General features: G+C 40.3%; 1 protein-coding gene across 3 annotated transcripts in view; it reads left to right on the plus strand.

The window, feature by feature from the left end:
• CSMD2 (CUB and Sushi multiple domains 2) overlaps positions 1-25316 on the plus strand; it is a 672138-nt gene that overhangs the window by 578348 nt on the left and 68474 nt on the right. For all 3 annotated transcript variants that reach the window (XM_049694749.1, XM_049694771.1, XM_049694802.1), the window contains 3 exons: positions 13187-13375; positions 15779-15925; positions 18634-18822. In XM_049694749.1, the coding sequence (XP_049550706.1) occupies positions 13187-13375; positions 15779-15925; positions 18634-18822 (525 nt within the window). The remainder of the gene's footprint in view (positions 1-13186; positions 13376-15778; positions 15926-18633; positions 18823-25316) is intronic.

Below are 25316 nucleotides of genomic sequence, written 5' to 3' on the forward strand. Positions count from 1 at the left end.
GTGAGGTAGGGGTCCAAATTCATTATTTTGAATATGGATATCCAGTGGTCCTGGCATCACTTACTGGAAAGACTATTCTTTCCCCATTGAATTGTTTTGGTACCCTGTTGAAATCTATTGACTATAAATTTGGGGTTTTATTTCTTGATTCTCAATTCTATTTTCTTGATCTATAAGTCTATCCTTAGCCAGTACCACACTATCTTGATTACTGTAGCTTGGTCATATGTTTTGAAATTGGGAAGTGTGAGTCCCCAGCTTTGTTCTTCTTTTTCAAGATTATTTTGGATATGCTGGATCTGCTGAATTTCCATATGAATTTTAGGATCAACTTATCAATATCTACAAAGAAACCAACTGGCATTTTTGTAGAGATTGAGTTGAATCCATAGACCAGTCTGGGTCTCACTGCCATCTTAACAATATTAGGTCTTCCAATCCATGAATATAGGATGTTTTTCCATTCATAACCTCTTCAGTGTACAACTTTCTTTTATGTTTTGGCTTTTTCTTCTCTTTTCTGCTTCAGCTAATGCCTTGTCCAATGATGTCCTAGTCTCCTATCACAAAGATCAGACATTTTTCTATCAGCTCAGAAGCTTGCTACAGCAACATAGAAAATTTGGTGAAATTCAAACCTAAAAACATCACAGTGCAATTATAGAACATCAAGGATAAAGATAAAATGTTAAAACCATCATGGAGAAAAGATAAATCAGACTCATAGCATTATTGCATCAACAATAATACCTATCAAAAGATAAAATGCAACAGGAAAAATAATTGTAAACTGAACTTCTAAACCCAGCCAAATTATCGATTAAGAGTGAGAATGAATTAATGAAATCTTCAGACACACGAGGACTAAGTTACTATCTTACTAAAAGCATAATTAAAGGATACACTTCAGTGCATTAGTCAGGATAGGATAGGCATATGCTGCAATAACAAGCAATCCCCACATCTCAGTGGCTTAACACAACAAAAGTTTATATCTTCTTCAGGCAAAACTTTCTGTAGTCCGGGTAACTCTATAGAGCTGATAACTCAGTGATCCAGGCTGCTTCAATCTTGTGCTGCCATCTGAAAACTAGGCCCCTGCCTCCATCCTCCATTGCAGCAGAGGAAGAAAGAGAATGGACATTCACATAAGGGCTTTTCACTTCCTCAGCCCCAAAGTGACACACATTATTCTACTCACATCTAACTGGCCAGAAATAGGCACATGGATGGAAAGTGAAGTTTTTTATATGCTCAGGAAATAAAAGAAAGTCTGATACTGGTAAACACCAGAAATATCTACCACATTCGGCAAGAAAAAGATGAATACAGGTAGAATGATTCAGATGCAAAAATTAACAATAAGCTAAGAAATCAGTAAAATATGGTAGTAAATCTAAAATATATTGACTAGAAAATAAAATATCTGAAGACAATTTGAGATATAAATGACATTGGAGAACCTATTTTAAAGAAAGAAAAAGAGCTGAGGACCCTTTCCTGCTGAGGAAAGCCATAGATATTGATTAACCATGTACATTATTAAAAATATATGCCTTTAAATACAATGTTTAAATTTCTGCATAGTTTTCTTAAATTATGTATGTCCATAGTATGTGTAAGTTCTAAATTCATAACCAAAAATAAAGAGAATAAAGTAAATTTGGTTAATCAAATGGGAAACATTGAAGGAGAAAAATATATTTTAAGTCATGGTAAACAGAAAATACAAAATGAGGTAGCAAAACTAAGTGCAAGGGCTTCCCTGGTGGCACAATGGTTAAGAATCTGCCCACCAATGACGAGGGCACGGGTTCGAGCCCTAGGTCCAGGAAGATCCCACATGCCGCAGAGCAACTAAACCCATGCACCACAACTACTGAGCCTGCGCTCTAGAGCCTACGAGCCACAACTACTAAAGCCGTATGCCACAACTACTGAAGCCCGTGTGCCTAAAGCCCGCGCACCACAACAAAGAGTAGCCCCTGCTCGCCACAACTAGAGAAAACCCACGCACAGCAACGATGACAATGTTTAATAAATTTATTTATTTAAAAAAAAAACCATGTGCAAATATATGTGCAACCGGGATAAATATAATTGAATCCAACTGCTAATTAAAGGTCAGAGATTTTCAGATTGGTTAAATTTTAAAAGTCTAATTATAAGCTTTCCATGAACTTAGAATTGAGTATATTCATTTGCCTCTCTAAGGTCATAGCTAGAAAGGTGTCACTCATCCCTGGTATGAAGCAAAATGTTAAAAAAAAATAGATAGCAAGTACTAACCTCTAAAATCTGGTGTAGCAGAGCTAATAACAGACTAAATAGAATTTAAGGCAGAAAGCATTAAAAGACATAAAGAGGGGTATTTCATGCCGGTAAACATAATCTACCAAGAATATATAATAGTCATAAACTTCTGTGCACCTAAGAATAGTATTGAAATGTATAAAGGGAAACTTCATAGAATTACAGGGAGACAGGGACAAATTCACAATTACAGTGGTAGACTTCAACACATCTCTTTCAATGACAGACCAAGAATAAGTAGTTAACATAAAATATTTGCAAAATATAGTTATATTACTGAACTTTTGTTGCAAAAACACCATGCCAAAATTTAGAGGCTTTAAACAGTAATTATTTATTTTCTACAAAAGTTGTACTTTAAATATAAGTACCAGATAGATTGCAAGGGAAAGAAGAGAAAAAGATATGCCATACAAATGGGAAACATAAGAAACATAAAGAAATTTCAAATAATACTGCAATCAAGGAGTATTACCAAAAATAGAGATATTTAGAAATGACAAATAAGCTAACTACATTAAAAAAGATATACAAGGGCTTCCCTGGTGGCGCAGTGGTTGAGAGTCCACCTGCCGATGCAGGGGACACGGGTTCGTGCCCCGGTCCGGGAAGATCCCACATGGCGCAGAGCGGCTGGGTCCGTGAGCCATGGCCGCTGAGCCTGCGCGTCCAGAGCCTGTGCTCCGCAGATGATAAAAGAGATTCAAAACACATGAAGGAAAAATCAACAGAACTGAATGTAAAAAGTAAAGACAAACTACAGAATAAGAGAAGATATTCAGAGTATGTATATTTTTTAAAAGGCCCTGTACCTAGACTATGTAAAGAACTTTTACAACTCAGTAATAAAATAATCCAATGAAAATATGTACAAGAGACTTGAACACTTTGTAAAATAAGGTATGAATGGCCAATAAGTATATGAAAACATGCGCAACATCATTAGTCATAAGGCAAATGCAAATTAAACCATAATGAAATATTACTATGCACCCCCTAGAATAGCTTAAATTTAAGACTCACGATACAAAGTGTTAAAAAGGATGTGGAACAAATAGAATTTTCATATATTGCTGGTTGGGATGTAAAATCATACAATCACTTTGGAAAACCCATTGGAAGTTTCTTTTAAAGATAAATTCCCCTACGCTATCACCTGGCAATTCTACTCCTAGTTATTTATCAAAGAGAAATGAAAACCCATATCCATAAAAAGACTGTTATATGAATTTTGTAATAATCCCAAACCGGAAACAACCCAAATGTTCATCACTAGGAGAATAAATAAGCAAATTGTCCTATGATTGCTACAGAATAATAAAAACAAAGGAAATAGTGATACATAAAACAGCATGAGTTGACTCTTACAAAAATTATGTTTAGCAAAAGAAACCAGACACAAAAATAATGCATATTGATTCCAACTACATGAAGCTCTGGTATGCAAAACTAATGCTTATAGAAATAGCATCATTGCTTTCCTGGAGCATTGGGGCAGGTCATACTGATTGCAAAGGGGCATAAGAGAATTTTCTGGGGCAACAGAAATAATCTATATCCTGACTGTGGTAGTGGTCACACAGATATATACATTAGCCAAAACTCATTAAATTGTGTACCTAAAATATGTGCATTTTATTGTACATAAATTATATCTCTAAGTTTTTGAATTTTAAAAAGAAATTCATGAGTTATAAGCAGAAAAACAGGCTTACTGGTAAAGTAAAAAGAAGTACCTGAAATAAAGAGTAGCAAAATAATCAAACCATTAGGTAAGTTAAACAAAGGGAAAAAGCAGGAGCTTACAAAAATAAAAAAGGAAGAGTGGAATATAATGGTTGAACCAAGGAAATTTTTAAATTATGAGACTATTTTGAACGTATCTATGCCAAAAAATTAATGATATGAATGAATTTCTAGGAAGCTATAATTTAATAAAATTGACCCCAGTAGAGAGAGAAAGTTTATACTTTCAATATTCTCTTTAAAAAGGTGGGGAGAATGGTTTCAGAGGAAGCCCCACCAAAAACATCAAGACTAGATGGTGTCACGGAAGAATACTACTAAATCTTCAAAGGCCAGATATCTCAAGCATAGGAAAAACAAAAAACAAAAAAACTTGTAAACACTAATGCCTAAATCTGATAACATTGCACACAAAAAGGCAAACCTATGGACCCATCTCATTTGAGAGAGCATGCCCTGTTTCCCCCTCATGGAGGCAGATTCAAGTAGAAGGTAAAAAGCTTGAAAGAGACCTGCTACTGGAAGGAGCAGACCATAAGGCCTGGGGAACTTAATTATCACCACACCTCAGTGACCTGTGCTGGCTGTCAGGTTAGTGAAATCTGGACCATTTCAAAAGCCAGGCTGGTTTCCTCCTTAGAAGCCATTCTTATATAATTCCAATGTTGCTTCTCCATTTCTTCTAAGTCCCACACTGACCATCTTCCTTAGGGTGATATGTTTATCTTTAGATATCTTTTCCTTTAATCAAATTATAATTGACTTACAATATTACATTAGTTTCAGGTACACAGCATAGTGGTTTGATCTTTTTATAGATTATGCACCATACAGTTATTATAATATTATTGACTATATTCCCCATGCTGTATATCACATCCCTGGGCCTTCTCTATTTCCTAACTGGCAGTCTGTACCTCTTAATCACCTTCAGCTGTTTTCCCAACTCCCCATCCCTCTTTTCTCTGGCAACCACCACTTTGTTCTCTGTATTTGTTGTCTGTTTCTGTTTTGTTATATTTGTTAGTTTGTTTTGCTTTTCAGATTTCATATGTAAGTGAAATCATACAGTATTTTTCTTTAACTGTCTGATTTATTTCACTTAGCATAATACCATCCAGGTCCATCCATGTTGCTGCAATTGGCAAGATTTCATTCTTTTTTATGGCTGAGTAATATTCCATTGTGTATATATACCACTTCTTCTTTATCCATTCACCTATCGATGGACACTAAGGTTGCTTCTATATCTTGGTTATTGTAAGTAATGCTGCAATGAACATTGGGATGCATATGTCTTTTCGAATTAGTGTTTTCATTTTCTTCAGCTAAATACCCAGAAGTGGAATTGCTGGATCATATGGTAGTTTTATTTTTAATTTTTTGAGGGAACTCCATGCTGTTTTCCATAGTGGCTGCACCAATTTACATTCTCACCAACAGTGCACAAGGGTTCCCTTTTCTTCACATCCTCACCAACACTTGTTGTTTCTTGTTTTTTTGATGATTGCCATCGTGACAAGTGTGAGGTGGTATCTCACTGTGGTTTTGGTTTGCATTTCTCTAATAATTAGTGATGTTGAGCATCTTTTCATGTGCCTATTGGCCATCTGTATGTCTTCTTTGGAAAAATGTCTGTTCAGGTCCTCTGCCCATTTTTAATCAGATTATTTGTTTTTTCTGATATTAAGTTGTATGAGTACTTTACATATTTTGGATATTAACCCCTTATCAGGTATATCACTTGTAAATATCTTCACCCATTCAGTACGTTGCCCTTTCATTTTTTTAAAATATCTTTATTGGATTATAATTGCTTTACAATGTTGTGTTAGTTTCTGGTGTACAACAAACTGAATCAGCTATATGTATACATGTATCCCCATATTCCATCCCTCTTGCATCTCCCTCCCACACTCCCTATCCCACCCCTCTAAGTGGTCACAAAGCCACAAGCTGATCTCCCTGTGCAATGCAGCTAATTCCCACTAGCTATCTATTTTAGATTTGGTAATGTACATATGTCAATGCTACTCTCTCAGTTCATCCCAGCTTACCATCCCCCTTCCACTTGTCCACAAGTCCATTCTCTATGTCTGCATCTTTATTCCTGTCCTACTGCTAGGTTTGTCAGAACCATTTTTTTTTTTTAGATTCCATATATATGTGTTAGCATACAGTATTTGTTTTCTCTTTCTGACTTACTTCACTCTGTATGACAGACTCTAGGTCCATCCACCTCACTACAAATAACTCAATTTCATTTCTTTTTATGGCTGAGTAATATTACATTGTATATATGTGCCACATCTTCTTTATCCATTCATCTGTCGATGGACACTTAGGTTGCTTCCATGTTCTGGCTATTTTAAAGAGTGCTGCAATGAACATTGGGGTACATGACTCTTTTTGAATTATGGTTTACTCAGGGTATATGCCCAATAGTGGGATTGCTGGGTCATATGGTACTTCTATTTTTAAGTTTCTTAAGGAACCTCCATACTCTTCTCCATAGTGGCTGTATCAATTTACATTCCCACGAACAGTGCAAGAGTGTTCCCTTTTCTCCACACCCTCTCCAGCATTTATTGTTTGTAGATTTTTTGATGATGGCCATTCTGACCAGTGTGAGGTGATACCTCACTGTAGTTTTGATTTGCATTTCTCTGATGATTAGTGATGTTGAACATCCTTTCACGTGTTTGTTTGCAATCTGTATATCATCTTTGGAGAAATGTCTGTTTAGGGCTTCTGCCCATTTTTGGACTGGGTTGTTTCTTTTTTTGATATTGAGCTACATGAGCTGCTTGTATATTTTGGAGATTAATCCTTTGTCATTGCTTCATTTGCAAATATTTTCTCCCATTCTGAGGGTTGTCTTTTCGTCTTCTTTATGGGTTCCTTTGCTGTGCAAAAGCTTTTAAGTTTCATTAGGTCCCATTTGTTTATTTTTGTTTTTATTTCCATTTCTCTAGGAGGTAGGTCAAAAAGGATCTTGCTGTGATTTATGTCATAGAGTGTTCTGCCTATGTTTTCCTCTTAAGAGTTTTATAGTGTCTGGACTTACATTTAGGTCTTTAATCCATTTGGAGTTTATTTTTGTGTATGGTGTTAGGGAGTGTTCTAATTTCATTCTTTTACAAGTAGCTGTCCAGTTTTCCCAGTACCACTTATTGAAGAGGCTGTCTTTTCTCCATTGTATATTCTTGCCTCCTTTATCAAACATAAGGTGACCATATGTGCGTGGGTTTATCTCTGGGCTCTCTATCCTTTTCCATTGATCTATATTTCTGTTTTTGTGCCAGTACCGTACTGTCTTGATTACTGTAGCTTTGTAGTATAGTCTGAAGTCAGGGAGCCTGATTCCTCCAGCTCTGTTTTTCTTTCTCAAGATTGCTTTGGCTATTTGGGGTCTTTTGTGTTTCCATACAAATTGTGAAATTTTTTGTTCTAGTTCTGTGAAAATTGCCAGTGGTAGTTTGACAGGGATTGCATTGAATCTGTAGATTGCTTTGGGTAGTATAGTCATTTTCACAATGTTGATTTTTCCAATCCAAGAACATGGTATATCTCTCCATCTGTTTGTATCATCTTTAATTTCTTTCATCAGTGTCTTATCGTTTTCTGCCTACAGGTCTTTTGTCTCCTTAGGTAGGTTTATTCCTAGGTATCTTATTCTTTTTGTTGCAGTGGCAAATGGGAGTTTTTCTTTAATTTCTCTTTCAGATTTTTCATCGTTAGTGTTTAGGAATGCAAAAGATTTCTGTGCATTAATTTTGTATCCTGCTACTTTACCAAATTCATTGATTAGCTCCTGTAGTTTTCTGGTAGCATCTTTAGGATTCTCTATGTATAGTATCATGTCATCTGCAAAATCTGACAGTTTTATGTCTTCTTTTCCGATTTGGATTCCTTTTATTTCTTTTTCCTTGCTGACTGTTGTGGCTAAAAAACTTCCAAAACTATATTGAATAATAGCTGTGACAGTGGGCAACATTGTCTTTTTCCTGAGCTTAGAAAAAATGGTTTCAGTTTTTCACCATTGAGAACAATGTTGGCTGTGGGTTTGTCATATATGGCCTTTATTATGTTGAGGTAGGTTCTCTCTATGCCCACTTTCTGGAGAGTTTTTATCATAAATGCGTGTTGAATTTTGTCAAAAGCTTTTTCTGCATCTATTGAGATGATCATATGGTTGTTAACCTTCAATTTGTTAATATGGTATATCACATTGATTGATTTGCGTATATTGAAGAATGCTTGCGTTCCTGGGGTAAACCCCACTTGATCATGGTGTATGAACCTTTTAATGTGCTGTTGGATTCTGTTTGCTAGTATTTTGTTGAGGATTTTTACATCTATGTTCATCAGTGATATTGGCCTGTAGTTTTCTTTTTTTGTGACATCTTTGGTCTTGGAATTAGGGTGATGGTGGCCTTGTAGAATGAGTTTGGGAGTGTTCCTCCCTCTGCTATATTTTGGAAGACTTTGAGAAGATAGGTGTTAGCTCTTCTCTAAATGTTTGATAGGATTCGCCTGTGAACCCATCTGGTTCTGGGCTTTTTTTCATTGGAAGATTTTTAATCACAGTCTCAATTTCAGTGCTTGTGACTGGTCTGTTCATATTTTCTATTTCTTCCTGGTTCAGTCTTGGCAGGTTGTGCATTTCTAAGAATTTGTCCATTTCTTCCAGGTTGTCCATTTTATTGGCATATAGTTGCTGGTAGTAATCTCTCATGATCCTTTGTATTTCTGCAGTGTCAGTTGTTACTTCTCCTTTTGCATTTCTAGTTCTGTTGATTTGAGTCTTCTCCCTGTTTTTCTTGATGAGTCTGGCTAATGGTCTATCAATTTTGTTTATCTTCTCAAAGAACCAGCTTTTAGTTTTATTGATCTTTGCTATCATTTCCTTCATTTCTTTTTCATTTATTTCTGTTCTGATGTTTATGATTTCTTTCCTTCTGCCAACTTTGGGGGATTTTTGTTCTTCTTTCTCTAATTGCTTTAGGTGTAAGGTTAGGTTGTTTATTTGAGATGTTTCTTGTTTCTTGTGGTAGGATTCTATTGCTGAAAACTTCCCTCTTAGAACTGCTTTTGCTGCATCCCATAGGTTTTGGATCGTCATGTTTTCATTGTCATTTGTTTCTAGGTATTTTTTGATTTCCTCTTTGATTTCTTCAGTGATCTCTTGGTTGTTTAGTAGCATATTGTTTAGTCTCCATGTGTTTGTACTTTTTACAATTTTTTCCTATAATTGATATCTAATCTCATAGATTTGTGGTTGGAAAAGATACTCGATACAATTTCAATTTTCTTAAATTTGCCAAGCCTTGATTTGTGACTCAAGATATGATCTATCCTGGAGAATATTCCATAAGCACTTGAGAAGAAAGTGTATTCTGTTACTTTTGGATGGAATGTCTTATAAATATCAATTAAGTCCCTCTTGTTTAATGGGTCATGTAAAGATGGTGTTTCCTTATTTATTTTCAATTTGGATGATCTGTCCATTTGTGAAAGTGGGGTGTTAAAGTCCCCTACTATTATTGTGTTACTGTCGATTTCCCCTTTTATGGCTGTTAATATTTAAATGCTTTATGTATTGAGGTGCCCCTACATTGGGTGCATAAATATTTACAATCATTTTATCTTCTTCTTGGATTGATCCCTTGATCATTATGTTGTGTCCTTCTTTGTCTCTTGTAATAGTCTTTATTTTAAAGTCTATTTTGTCTGATATGAGAATTGCTACTCCAACTTTCTTTTGATTTCCATATGTGGAATATCTTTTTCCATCCCCTCACTTTCAGTCTGTGTGTGTCCCTAGGTCTGAAGTGGGTTTCTTGTAGACAACATATATATGGGTCTTGTTTTTGTATCCATTCAGCCAGTCTGTGTCTTTTGGTTGGATCACTTAATACATTTACATTTAAGGTAATTATCGATATATATGTTCCTATTACCATTTTCATAATTGTTTTGGGTTTGTTTTTGTAGGTCTTTTTCTTCTCTTGTGTTTCCTGCCTAGAGAAGTTCCTTTAGCATTTGTTGTAAAGCTGGTTTGGTGGTGCTGAATTCTCTTAACTGTTGCTTGTCTGTAAGGGTTTTAATTTCTCCATCAAATCTGAATGATATCCTTGCTGGGTGGAGTAATCTTGGTTGTAGGTTTTTCCGTTTCATCACTTTAAATATGTCCTGCCATTCCCTTCTGACTTGCAGAGTTTCTGCTGAAAGATTAGCTGTTAACCTTATGGGGATTCCCTTGTGTGTTATTTGTTGCTTTTCCCTTGCTGCTTTTAATATTTTTTTCCTTGTATTTAATTTTTGATAGTTTGATTAATATGTGTCTTGGCGTGTTTCTCCTTGGATTTATCCTGTATGGGACTCTCTGTGCTTCCTGGACTTGATTGACTATTTCCTTTCCCATATTAGGGAAGTTTTCAACTATAATCTCTTCAGATATTTTCTCAGTCCCTTTCTTTTTCTCTTCTTCTTCTGGAACCCCTATAATTCAAATGTTGGTGCATTTAATGTTGTCCCAGAGGTCTCTGAGACTGTCCTCAATTCTTTTCATTCTTTTTTCTTTATTCTGCTCTGCAGCAGTTATTTCCACTATTTTATCTTCCAGGTCACTAATCCATTCTTCTGCCTCAGTTATTCTGCTATTGATCCCTTCTAGAGAAATTTTAAGTTCATTTATTGTGTTGTTCATCATTGTTTGTTTGCTCTTTAGTTCTTCTAGGTCCTTGTTAAACATTTCTTGTATTTTCTCCATTCTATTTCCAAGATTTTGGATATCTTTACTATCATTATTCTGAATTCTTTCTCAGGCAGAATGCCCATTTCCTCTTCATTTGTTTGGTCTGGTGGGTTTTTACCTTGCTCCTTCATCTGCTGCATATTTCTCTGTCTTCTCATTTCGTTTAACTTACTGTGTTTGGGGTCTCCTCTTCACAGGCTGCAGGTTCGTAGTTCCCGTTGTTTTTGGTGTCTGCCCCCAGTGGGTGAGTTTGGTTCAGTGGCTTGTGTAGGCTTCCTGGTGGAGGGGACTGCTGCCTGTCTTCTGGTGGGTGGGGTTGGATCTTTTCTTTCTCATGGGCAGGGCCGCGTCTGGTGGTGTGTTTTGGCATGTCTGTGAACTTAGTATGACTTTAGGCAGCCTGTGTGCTAACGGGTGGGTTTGTGTTCCTGTCTTGTTAGTTGCTTGGCATGGGGCATCCAACCCTGGAGCTTGCTGGCTGTTGGGGGGATCTGGGTCTTAGCATTGAGATGGAGATCTCTGGGAGAGCTCCCACTGATTGATATTACATGGGGCCACAAGGTCTCTGGTGGTCCAATGTCCTGAACTCGGCTCTGCCACCTCAGAGAATCAGGCCTGACACTGGGCCAGAGCACCAAGACCCTGTCAGCCACACAGCTCTGGGAGCTCAGGCAAAGTCACCATGAATCATCTCCAAATGTTAAAGACTTTCAGCTTACTAACCAAGAGGAAATGCCTGCCCTTTCATTTTTGTTGATGGTTTCCTTTGCTCTGCCAAAACTTTTTAGTTTGATATGGTCCCATTTGCTTATTTTTGCTTTTGTTGCCCTTGCCTGATGAGACAAATCCAAAAACATATTGCTAAGACTGATTTCAAAATGTATACTACCTATGTTTTCTTCTAGGAGTTTTATGGTTTCAGGTCTTAGATTTAAGTCTTTAATCCAGTTTGAGTTTATTTTTGTATATGATGTGAGAAAATGGTCTAGTTTTATTCTTTTACATGTAGCTGTCCAGTTTTCCCAATACCACTCCTTGAAGAGACTGTCTTTTCCCCATTGTGTATTCTTGCCTCTTTTAGGATAGATTAATTGCCCATGTATGTGTGGACTTATTTTTCTCTATTCTGTTCCATTGATCTATGTGTCACTTTTTGTGCCAGTACTATACTGTTTTGATTACTGTAGCTTTGTAGTATAGTTTGAAGTCAGGAAGCATGATAACTCCAGCTTTGTTGTTCTTTCTCAAGATTGCTTTGGCTATTCAGGGTCTTTTGTGCTTCCATACAAATTTTGAAGTTATTTGTTCTAGTTCTGTGAAAAATCCATGGGTATTTTGATAAGGATTGCATTGAATCTGTAGATTGCTTTAGGTAGTATGGACATTTTAATAATAGTAATTCTTCCAGCCCATGAACACAGAATATCTTTCCATTTATTTGTTTCATCTTCAATTTCTTTCTAGATATCTTAGTACTACTAATCAGGTCACAGCCACGCTCTGCTGTTTCCTTCTGTTCCTGGTGTAATTGTCATCATCATCTCTATAATTTATGGAGGCATGCCATACATATATTATTTAGTATAATATGGTAATATATTATATTATAATATATAATCTTAATCTTATTAAGATTATATATTATAATAATAAAATAATCTTTATTAAGATTAAAATAATCTTTAAAGATTAAAGAATAATCTTTAATCTTTTAATCTTTAAAGATTAAAGAATAATCTTTAATCTTTTAATCTTTAAAATATTAAAGATTAAAATAATCTTTCCTTAAAAGATTATTTTAAGGAAAAAGAGACCTTAAAATAATATATAATTATATAACATTTTGTGTAATACAACAGCCCTGTAAGGTAGGTGTTATCTTTTTGGGTTGGAGATGGTGAAGCTATTGCACAGAAAGGAAATAATTTGTTCAAGACCACACAGGTAGTAAGTGACAGAGGTGGACTATAAATCCAGGTGTGTTTGACTCAAAATCCCATGGGCTTACCTCTGCCCTATACTCTCCTTGTACAAATCACTCATTTAGCTCTTGGATTTGAGGATGCCTTACAGTTATCTGTATGTACGTATCATCCCCACCTGCTCCAAAGCCCATATCTGAGCTAACAAGCGATTCCAACCAACTGACCAAGCCTGAGTCTCAGCAATATAGTAACGTTGACACAGAATCTGAGACCAACTCATGCCATGGAGCAGTAAAATGATGGGTATTGGAGTCTTGCTTGAATATGCTCAGATGCCATCTGGTTTTCCAATGGTTGTCTTCTTCACCAGGGAAAAGCCAATGTGTTGGCACTCGTTCCATCTCCATCCCATGTACCTGGTATTTCTCTTTCTTTCTCCAAGTGCACTGCCCAACGAATGAGCTTCTGACAGACTCCACAGGTGTGATCCTGAGTCAGAGCTACCCGGGAAGCTATCCCCAGTTTCAGACCTGCTCTTGGCTGGTGAGAGTGGAGCCCGAATATAACATCACTCTCACAGTGGAGTACTTTCTCAGTGAGAAGCAGTATGATGAGTTTGAGATCTTTGATGGTAAGTAAATCAAATTGTGCCCTGCTAAAGAGAGCACAGACTGGCTTCAAAACCCCAGGAGTCTATGATGCAACCTCCCAATTAGGACTTTCCAGATGCTCCACACAAGGTCTTTCCCTACCACAGAAACTCCAGTACCATGGAAGCTGATGAGTTGTATGAGCAGGCCTGCTCATGTTACAGCCTAGACCTGCTACAGCACCCTTTCTTTAATCTAGCCACCACTCAAAGCTAGCCCCTTGAATGTCAACCAATAAACGGGTCATAACAGTATTTCCAAGTGAAGAGTATGCTGCTTCCAAAACCCAAAGAGGTCTACCAAACACTATGCTTTTCTCTTTGGTAGGAGGGGGAAGGTGCAATAACCTGCCCTTTAATTTGGAGGATATGTCTCAGCATGCCCCAGACCACAGGACCCTAAAAAATTCACCTGACTCTTTGTAGGCTTCCTCTTACCCTTTGGAGCATGTGTCTTGCAAAGGCATCTACACTAATTGTCCCTTCTGGCACATCAGATCCAGTTAATACAATGTCATCAATATAGTAAATCAATAAGCTGTATTCTGCAGGATGTCCAGATGGTCCACATCTCTTCATACTACATTATGACAGAGCAGGAGAATTAACATAGCTCTGGAGCAAGACCGTGGATGTATACTGTTGTCTCTCTCATGTAAATGCAAATTGCTTACAATCCTCCTTTCTGGTGGGTATAGAAAAGAATGCATTGCTAGATCAATAACTGCATTTCATATAACCAAAGCTATGATAATCTACTCTAATGAATATACTACATCTGGCATAGCTACTGCAGTTGAGGCTACTACTGGGTTAAGCTTTGGGGACAAGACTCCATTTCTTACCAATCCCATCCCTCATATAACCCTGTTGTAACAAAGGAGCCATAATAGTGCTTTGGGTCCCAGGTATCAGCATCAATTCACACACTCTGTATACAAAAGTCTTCCAAATATCCAGGCATTCCCTTTTCCCCAATGTTCAGTTACCTGAATTAATAGTGGTGGGTCTTTTGGGATAAGGACTCGGGAATTACTACTGTATCCAACTGTTGTTATTTTGCAGGGTCCTTTTTCGTAAGGACCCAGCCCCTCCTTCAGCCAAAGTATTCTGGAGTAAGAAACGAAACCTGGCTCAAGTCTCCAAATTACTCCAGGGATTGGAACTTTCTACACCCTTTTGGTTATATATTCATGATCTGTTTTCTTCATATGTTCATTTTTTTTGGCCGCCCATCTATCTTGCCCTTAGGAATATCATGTTGTGTCAGCCATCTCCATAGATCCTGCAGGTCAGGCCCTCCTGGCTGCCATCCCAACCTTGCTGCCCATTTTAGTAATTATGCCAACCAGTGCTTCTGCCTGGCCTCTGTGTTTAGGCTCCTTTCCTCCCCATCAATACTAGGAAGCCCAGCTTGGTGACAGCCTCTCCTCCCATCAGTTTCCGCCTACAGAGGACAGCCAATTCTCAGGTTGTTGATGTTCGTCCTCACCCCCTCAGCAGTGCATTCCTTATTGCTTTAGGAACTGGTGTGTCCCCCAGATCCTCCCGAAGGTCACGGTCAGCTGGTGGGTGTTCTGGTCTAATACAGCAGACCTATCCCAGCATGCCATTCCTCTGAGCCATTTGACCCCTTCCTTCATAGTTTGTCACAGCAGTTCTGATGGCTCTCCTTTGTTTAATGTGGTCTATTACTTCTGCCAAGCTCCCAAGAGCTGTCTCGGCAGCATATGAGAACCATCACTTAGGGCTCTTTCCAGGATAATAAATCCTGTGTTTTGGATTATCTAGCTTTGTACTCTGCCTCCCTTGAATCAGCACCCTTGGGATGCACTTCCAGGCATCTAAGGAGGAGAGAAAGAACAGGGAGGCCTTTCTGGAAGAGCCTTGGAAGGGACCATTGGGGAGCTATGTTATTTATGACATTGAGACATGATCGTGTTTTCCTCTAGCTTTATTGCTATCTATTCATTCATAAATATTTTTTCTATGTGGCAGGGACTGAACTGTTTTTAGTATGCACAAGTAGGATGGTGAGATAGAAAATGTTCCCAGGTTGAAAACCAGCTCTTTTAACCCGCTGCTTGACTGTGGGCAAGTCCCAGGATGGCAAATAGATGTCATCTCACCTGCCAACAGCTATGTGTTGTCAGGGACTTCTTGGATCCCTGCTTTAGGGCTCAGGAGGGGAGAGCACCTAGAGCAAAGCCTGTGGATACCGAGAGAGGAGCAGATGGACCAGTGATGGTGCTGAGTTACCATCCCAAATCTTCACGTCTTCACTTGAGGAGGGGAAAATCGGAGGTGGTTACATTAAAGGTATCCCATCTAGTATCTCTGATAGCTGTGATAGTCTGTAATCCTGTGTCCACACTCTCCTCCCAGGTCCCTCAGGACAAAGTCCTCTGCTGAAAGCCCTCAGTGGGAACTACTCAGCTCCCCTGATTGTCACCAGCTCAAGCAACTCTGTGTACCTGCGCTGGTCGTCTGACCATGCCTACAATCGGAAGGGCTTTAAGATTCGGTATGCAGGTGAGTAAAACATAAAGACTCATGAGAAGGGCCACAACCTCTGAGCCCCTTACATTTCTCACCCAGAAGAATAAGCCATGGGCCATGTCCTCATGCCTGGCCGAGCTCCTCCACACGCCTGGGGACTGGCAGCCTTTCTCCTCCTTGTAGGCACTCTCACATCTAGCTGCACAGTGTCCTTGACATTTTCCCACCTCCCCTTTTTCTATACCTCTCCCCACTTTTAAGCTCTTCCCTCTTTCTGCTCATACTGCCAGCCTGTGTCTTTTGGATAAGTTTATTGTATATGACCTGATAAGGCCTATAGGTGGTCCCGTCCCTAACACTGTTGAAATGTTAATAGAAGGTCCTTTAAACCAAAAAACCCTAAGATGTGGGTCCCCAACTGGCAAATATTAGACAAGCAGCAAACGATGGGTTATATTCCAAGTCCAGGAGCCTCTCTTCTGCTCTGCAAGCCATATCTCATAGGCAGTGTCAGATCGAGGGCCAATCCAACTGGATAGCTGAACAGCCAGCCATCTACAAGGAACACAAAAATATCCTTGAAAATAAAATGAGATGGAGAAAATCAACGTTATCTGAACTCCCATCACGGGGATTACTCTCTGTCGCTGGAAAGAAAATTTGAAAAGCTGTTTGCTGCCCATTTTGCAGGGCAGTGGGTCCGTTGAACTGCTGGCTGGCTCTGTGAGCTTGGGAGCAGAAATGAATTACTTAAGACCATGGCGAGTTCCACCAGGCACCAGTCCCCCTGCAGCACTCTTTCCCCCTGGTTGCATTTAGCCTGAGTTCCAAACAAACGTTGGACAAATTTTCAAAGAATATTGGTTAGAAGGGATGTCAGATATACATATTATAGCCTGAGTTGCCCCTTGTCTCAATCCATCTCTTCTCATGGGCTGCCGACTTGGAAGGCCAACCCAAACTTAGCGGGCTATCGAAGTCTTAAGAAACTCTTAGGTATGGCTTTGGGGGTGGGGGGGACCAGCCAGATGAAGCTGAGGGGAGCCTGGGAGGAGAAGGAGCTTTACTATCTCAGCGTCCATTTCCTCTGCAAAGTGGACCCCAAATTCCTTTCCCCCACGCACACAAGAAGGAGGGTACCTTCACGCCCCCCGGGGTCGGCAGTCGGCTCTGTCACTCAACCTCTTCAGGCCTCGGTTTCCTCATGATGGAAAAGAGACCTTAAGCCATCTGTCAGGGAGGTTCAGGCTGAGTTCCTAGAAGCTACTAACACAAAAGAGAAATAAAGCAATTTAGGAGCATTTCACTATGCTAGTTGCTAAACTCTGAACTAAAAGCCATTAAGGAGTTGTGCTTCCCTTGATGTTTTTAAAGATTAATCACCTATTTGTGGGTAATGAGTCAGTTATAATTACAATACATACGCCACATAGGAAGTGAATTAATTACATGGTGAAACAATGAGTCCTTAATGGAAATACAGTAGAGCCATGTACTTTGCACATGCCTCTATCACTGTGACTAAGTATATTTTATAACTGAGATTCTTGTTCTTGACTGAGGTAGACTTGTAGATACCATATAAACAGGACACAGGTGGCAAAGCAGAAGTAAGGAAGCGTTTCTGGCTTGGAAAGGAGGTGTTTAACACATCCATTTCACCAGCAGAGGGATGTGATCACGTAAGAGGCCAGAGGACCATACTGTGGGGAGGATGCAGGAAGGGTCCTGTCATCTTCATCCTACCTTGATCCCATGCCAGGGACTCTTAGAGCAGATGAACAGGCTTGCTCTCTGTGCCCCTTTGGTCATCCCTCTTTCCCGGCCTCACAGAACTTCCCCCGAGCATCCCTGGCAGAGGTTTTTATTGCCAAGTTCTCTAAGGCTGGGGTTTTTGTCTGTTCTCTTCACTGTTGTATCCCCAGCACTTAGAACAGCACCTGGCATATAATAGACACTCGCTATCTGTCTGTTGAATAAATGAATGAAATAAGTTGAAGCCAGATGTCGAGGGGGAATTAGGACTGTGGGTTTGATGCCCTGGGTTGCCACAGCTCTCTCTCCCCCCATCCTCCACACACAGCAGAAAGCAGGACAGGGACCATTTACTGAGCACTGAGTGCCCTGCACTGGGCTGGGGGTTTTACAGACACGATCCCATTTAAATTGTCCCCAAACCTATGAGGGAGGCATTGCCAATCGCAATACACAGGTGAGGAAAATGGACCTGAAAGCGCCTCAGTGATTTGTCCCAAGTCACAGAACTGTGGAAAGGTGGGAAATGGGACTTGAGCACAGCCCTGACTCCAGAGGCCTCGCCCCTGCGGTCACACCCTTCTGGAACCAACCCCATTGGGTTCTATTTTCTGTGTCCCTTTGGGATATGGTGGGATTTGAGAGCCTGAACTCAGCTGCACAACTAGTGCTGCCTCCAGGTGCAAAGGGGACCCAGTGCTTCATGGAGCTGTTTTTTTCTTGTTTTCTTCTCTTTCCTTTCCTGTTTTTCCTTTCTTATCCTTCCCTTCTCTCCTTTCCTTTCCTTTCTTTTCCTTTCTTTCCTTTTCTTTTCTTCGGCTTTCCTAAACTGGCTGCTTTTCAGTATCAACCTCCTCACTAGCAGTGGACCTGGCAGTGCTGAAGATAGGGACAGAGAGGGAGAAGCAAGGGGGCGGGGCCTGCATGAAGGACCACCTCTGTCTTCCCGCTGTGTGTGGTCCCCTGACCCTCATCTCGTTATCCAGCTCCCTACTGCAGCCTGCCCAGGGCTCCGCTCCATGGCTTCCTTCTGGGCCAGACCACCACCCAGCCTGGAGGCTCCATCCACTTTGGCTGCAACGCTGGCTACCGGTTGGTGGGACACAGCATGGCCATTTGCACCCGGCACCCCCAGGGCTACCACCTGTGGAGCGAGGCCATTCCTCTCTGTCAAGGTGAGAAGCAGGTGGGAAAGAGGTGACAGGTGGCTTGGGTCCTACCCGCAACTTGGGCTTGTCCCAGGACCAATCACTTCCAAATGTGGGCTTCCTCCTAGATAATTAATTCATTCTTTCAGCAGACATATACTGAGGATCCGTAATATCTGAAGCCCTGGGGATACACAGGTGTGTAAAACACAGCGTCAGTGTTTTCAGGGAAGGGAGGGAGACGGCTATGTAGCCACAAAAATGCCAAATGACAGAGGAAGGAAGTGCTATATCAGGAGTGCAAACAGTACTGTGGGAGCCCAAGGTTAAGAGGGGACCTACCTGCTCCTGTACAGCTAGGGGGCTTCCAGAAGAGGGGTTGCTTGGGCTCATAGAACAAGGAAAGTTGGGGGCCAGGCATTGGCAAGGAAAACATTCTAGGCAACAGCAAAAGCGTTTGCAAAACCACAGACTCTGAGAGAGATCACAAAATATGCAAAGCAATTGGGGCTCACAGAAGTACCAGGTCCGGTGGGAGGAGACGAGGGGCAGAGGGAAGCAGGGTGAACAGTGACCATCACCTACGCAGTCATCAGCGATCAAGCACGTGATATATACCAGGAGGTTTGCATGCGTTGCTTTTGATCATTTATGGGATTTTATTTTCCTTAAAGTAATATACATTCAGACTAGAAATCTGAAGAAGAAAAAAGAAACTATAGATAATAGAAAGAAAAAGTGAAAATGACCTATAACCCCAACAACTGAAATCACTGCTGTTAACATTTCCTTTGGTCGTTCATATATTGTTTATAAAAATGGCATTATTGGTGTACAAATCTCCTCATATTTTGTTAGCATCTATCACATGATTAAATACACTTAGTCATCAATATTTGCAATGGTTATGTAGCATTATAGAAAAACTCATTTATTCAAGTATCATCCTATTGTTGGTCATTTGACTTTCTGTATTTTTTGCTACTATAAACAATGCTGCTGTTAAAATCCTTATAATTCCGTCTTTGGGATCATCCATATTTATTTCCTTAAAATAAATTCCCAGAAATGAGATTATTGAATCATACGTATACAGAGTCTACAGCTTTTGATACTCGTTGCCATCCAAAAAGTTTGTCTTCACTTATACCTCCACCAGCAGCTTGTTGTCTTTCCTCCCAGATTCTCAACATATACTGCATTTTAAAAAAGAAAGAAAAAATTTACCAATTATATAGACAAAAATAAGAAATCAATTAAGGTTGAGGTTCTTGTGTTTTGGTTCCCAGCATGGTGACGTACTTTTTTAATGACGTCTGTCATCTCTGACCCTCACAACCTTCTCGGGCCTGTGCCTGAGCTTTCTCAAAGAACAGAAACAGTGCATCATTGATATTCTCTTTAATGCTTTAAGCAAAGTTCACAGAGAACTGATTGTCCACAAGTGGCAAACGTCTTGGCTTCAGTTTCCATTTTTCTAACTGTATCCACACAGACAAGTCTTTTTCCCAAAGTTCTAGTTGGAAGCAACCAGGCCTGTCACCTCTATCTTTTGTCACTTCCCAAAACCAAGCTCTGTCCACTCATCCCCACACTGCTCTGTGCTGCTTCTCTCCATCCCCAGCCCCAGCCCCCGTTCCTCTCCGATGCCCTTCCTCTCTGCCATTCCCTCCGTGCTCTCTGGAATCCTGGTTCCATGGCCAACAAGTATACACCCTCAGTCACCGCCCAGAAGGCTCTCTTCACTTCCTTCCTCCACGGAGACTGTGGCTCTCATCTGAGAACACAGATGCTGTGGCCCTTTCAGGGGAGGGGGCTCATCCCCTATTTCCCACAGAACCCAGGGCGAAAGGCCTGGCATGCTTCCCTTTCCCTGCTGCTGCTTTCCAAACCATACTTCTCCACTGACAAACACAGCACATTGGAGAGTCTATGCATCCTAATGCTTTCTCTCTCCTTCACCTGCCCGTTCTCTCACTACGCATTCTCTCCCTCAGAGGCCTCATTCCACCACAAGCTTTCAGGTACTTTGTGATTCTCCCCCCTCCTCTCCTATCCACAGGAGGTGTCCCTCTGGGTTTGGGGGACTGTGGTGTGTGATGGAGATCACTAGACAGCCTGGTAGTCTCTTAGGCTAAGAGGTTACCTTCTGTCCTCTCAGTTATCCAAGAGAGAAGGGTCAGGGAGGGGCAGTGAGATGAGCTGCCTTTGGCACCTTTCAATCTGAACACTGTCTCTCTCCAGCTCCATCTATGATCATTCCATCCCCTCCACTTTCTCTGTTCTCTTTTCCTGCAGCCCAGACCTGCTGGACCTCCTGGGCTGATTCCCTGTGTTTCCAGTCCTTTTCTCTCTCATTTTCAGTCTCTGTCTTTTTGGTCTATATTCTGGGAAATTTCATTTACTTTTCATTTTGTCGACTGAAAAAAAATGCACAGCCTAAAAGTTGAGAATTATGTTTTATTTGGCAGAATTAAGCACAGAAGATAGCCTCTCAGTTATTCTAATGTTTTTATTAGCATCTGTTAGACCCATTGAGGGGAATCAGAGACCAGAAATAAGGCTTCCCAGACCAATTTTTGTTTGTCTGTTTTAAATTAAAGGAGTTCTTAGGTTAACCATTATATATTTTTCCACCTTCTAATTTGTTTCCCCCACCCCCAAAGGTACCAATAAAACAACGCTTCATAATGGAAGTTCTCTAAACATTGATCAGCTTAGAAGTTCCTCCAATTTAAAGGATCCATAATCTGGCCATTAATGAGATATATGTAAATAGTGGACTCAAATCAATAAGACGCAAGAGCCATCCCCATAAGAAAGTGTGAAGGATGCAGCCTTCACAAGATCTAGAAAGTTTACTCCCCAAAACAGTCTAAGAAAGTAAAGGTCTTCACTGTACAGGCTGATGCAACAAAGGTGAAGACGGCAAAAGCCGCTGAGAGTCGGCACAGTCAGACAGAAGACGGCTCAGAATCCCAGCCTACTTGATTGCCAGATGTGTATCATATGTGCACCTCTCAGATGGCAGAGACCAATTTTTGAAAACACACACACACACACACACAAAACACCTAAGAAGATCAGGTAGAAGATTTACACCTCAAAGACACAGGAAGAGAAATGCAAGTTCCCCCTAGAAGAGCTTTTGGGGGGTTTTTTGTTTTTGTTTTTTTCGGTACACGGGCCTCTCACTGTTGTGGCCTCTTCTGTCGCGGAGCACAGGCTCCGGACGCGCAGGCTCAGCGGCCATGGCCCAGCCGCTCCGCAGAATGTGGGATCTTCCCGGACCGGGGCACGAACCCGTGTCCCCTGCATCGGCAGGCGGACTCTCAACCACTGCGCCACCAGGGAAGCCCCGAGCTTTTGTTTTTTTAAGGTCAGAATTCTGAAAAGATATTTTATCAAGCCGGCTTTTTTTTAACTTAACGGCATACGCAATAAAAGAGCCCTATATTGGCCATTTTAGGTTGAGACCTCCTTTGATATAATTTTCCCAATTAATTAGGTACTTGCAAGTATAAGACATGAATCTGGCTGGGGTGTTAGCTGGAGTTTGGCTTTCTGATGCCCCTCGTTTTTTCTGTTTGAGAGACTCTACTTCCCACTTTAAAGTTGAATTTGTTGAGGATAAAAGTTCCTAGTGGAATTGTGTGGTGGGCCAATGTGCTGCTTACGATCTTAATGCCTCTAGGTTTCTACCCTAGAGTTGTTTCAGCTCCTCTTCATGTCTCGGATTCTCCCTCCCGAGCACGGTGGGTGCTCAGATCAGGGAACGGCCGGTTCTTATTCGTGCAGAGAAAGTTGTTTAATTAAAATGAGTTGGTTTCCCTGTTAGCAAGTCCAAGCTCACTCTGCTTGCCGCACGACAGGCCAGTAAATCAGGAGACGAGGTGCTGAGGCAACAATGCGACTTTATTCGGAAGTTTGGCAGCCTGAGAAGATGTTGGACCAGGGTCTCCAAAAAACCATCTTATGGGGTCTGGATGCCAGTTCCTTTTATAGAATCAGAGAGGGAAGTAAAGTAAAAAGGGCCATCAGTCTTGCAAAACATCTCCTGGAATGGCCAGCCTCGGGGAGGGGAAGTGTTAATTTCTTCTTTCTTGCAGCCATTCACAGGTGGGCAGGGTTCCCTGAGGCAGGCCATGATGTACGATTATAAAGGCTGAAGTCCAAGAAACAGATCCAACATGGAGTCAAAATTGGCTCTTCCCTGTTACAGTTCCCCACTGTGAATGTGCATTCCACAATCTTGTGGGACAAGGGGTGACCACCATTCTAACTGCTCAGTCAGATGGATCTTTCTGGGAGTGTCCGCCATTGGTGCCAGTGATCCAAATGATGAGATTTGTCTTCTTTTGTTCCTCTTTGGAAGTGTCTGCTTTACACCTGTAGACTTAAAAAATATTCACAACCTAGCAAGTTGAGAGTTATCGGGAATTTTGAGGTCTTCAAGCCTGGGAGGCCACATCTCAAGTTTAAAAACTTAGCGTTTTTCTATGTATGAGAAGATGCAAGTGTCTGGGCTCACTGAAATCTTTCCTTTGATATGTACCACAGCCATCTGGGGTCTGTATCCTGTGTTTTCACATTCTGAGTTTCTTCACGGCTCACCGTAGGAAATGGCTGCAGTCTGATGCCTGCTAGATGGCAGGTATTCTTCTCCTTCCTGAGTTTCCTCAGGGTTCACCGGCTGACGTTGGAGGGGAATTTGACCAATATTTGGGAGACATGTCTTGATCAAATTTTGTCCCACAGTGCTGGGAGGCTCATCCCAGGTCAGGCGAAAATTGTTGATATGCCACTCCAGGTGCTAATTTTTGGATTAGGCCCTATTGATAATTAAAGATTCTCTGGATCCTCTGTCTAATTATGATCAGGAGACATCTTCCCTTGTTGCTTCTTCCCATACGTAGAATCACACTATTACAACTATTTTATGTTATAAATGTGAGAAGTTTTGCTGGGGGCCTGGTTACACACTAGGCACTGTAAGAGACAACAGTCTTATGAAATAGACAGGATATAAGTAATACAGCTAGTAACACTGACAAAGACATAGTGCAGCAGGGACACACAAAGCACAAACAATTTGAAACAAAGAACAAATTAAAACGATTAGTATAATCGTATAAGTATATACGATATACGTATAAGTATATACGATATATATAAGTATATATATATTACTAGTTGTAATTCCAGTTCCAATAACGAGTGACCAAAGGAACCATAACTGATTTAATGAGCCATCCACAGTTTCACTGTACTGGCCATGCATACTTAGACATGCATGGCTTAATCTCTGAGATAAGCATATGCTACTGGCAGGATCAACCCGGTAGAGAGAAAAAGCTAAATGTTTCATCTTTGTTTACAAAGGCATACTTTATCAACTTGTTGTAGGTCATAGCATAAAAGGTTTTTTTCTGAAAAACAAAGATTAAAGCCAGTATATTTCCCAAAGTCATAAAGTTATAAATCATATTTACCAGTTCATTCACTCCCATATTTACTAGTTCATTGATTAATTCCTGTTGATCCAGTTGAAGTTATCAGGTTTTCCATTAGTTTTGTCATTTGTCACCCAATCCAGTGATATTATCTGAAGGCTATCAGAAACTTATATTTGTCAAAAAGTTCCTTTTTATGAGTCTTCTTGAAAATCTTCATTTTGTTAAAGCATCAGGACAAAACTTAGAATAGCATGGTTAAAGATTTGAGTACAATGCAAATAGCAGGAAACTGATATTTCTGTGACATATAACATTTTAGAATAACTAGAATTATAATTGATAACATATCAGGACATCATATTAGCTGTTAAGGATTCTGTATAAATTTTGGAATATCTATATTAAATATTCTATAACCTAAGGTTCATCTCCAATCACTTGACAATGTTTTTGAAGTAATTTAACATACCAAATAAACTTAGTTTGACATTCCTCTCTGAGATGTCTCAGAGATGCTGTTTCAAAGTATCCCAGAGTCAGCTGGAGGCTAAAAGGCTTTAGTCAGATTTTGATATTTGGGAAGTTTGCTAAAAATATCAAAAATGTTTTAAAACACAACAGGGGGGCTTCCCTGGTGGTGCAGTGGTTGAGAGTCCGCCTGCCGATGCAGGGGACACGGGTTCATGCCCCGGTCCGGGAAGATCCTACATGCCGCGGACCGGCTGGACCCGTAAGCCATGGCCGCTGAGCCTGCGCATCCGGAGCCTGTGCTCTACAACTGGAGAGGCCACAACAGTGAGAGGCCCGCACCGCAAAAACAAAAACAAACAAACAAACAAAAAAACACAACAGGATCATAGGTCACTGTGAAACAATACTTATTCATTTAACCAAAGTCACAAAATGATTAAAAGAAAACAAATACGGATCACCTAAGGGCACAGAGACTCACACAATCTGTTATCAAAAAGGATCACTTCTAACAGAGAGAGAGAGATCAAATTCGTCTTGTATTAGCTTACTTAACAGAATCCATTTACTTAGTTAACTTCAATCTAAATTTAG

This window comes from Orcinus orca, chromosome 1 (genome assembly GCF_937001465.1).
Source record: "Orcinus orca chromosome 1, mOrcOrc1.1, whole genome shotgun sequence".
NCBI lineage: Eukaryota > Metazoa > Chordata > Mammalia > Artiodactyla > Delphinidae > Orcinus > Orcinus orca.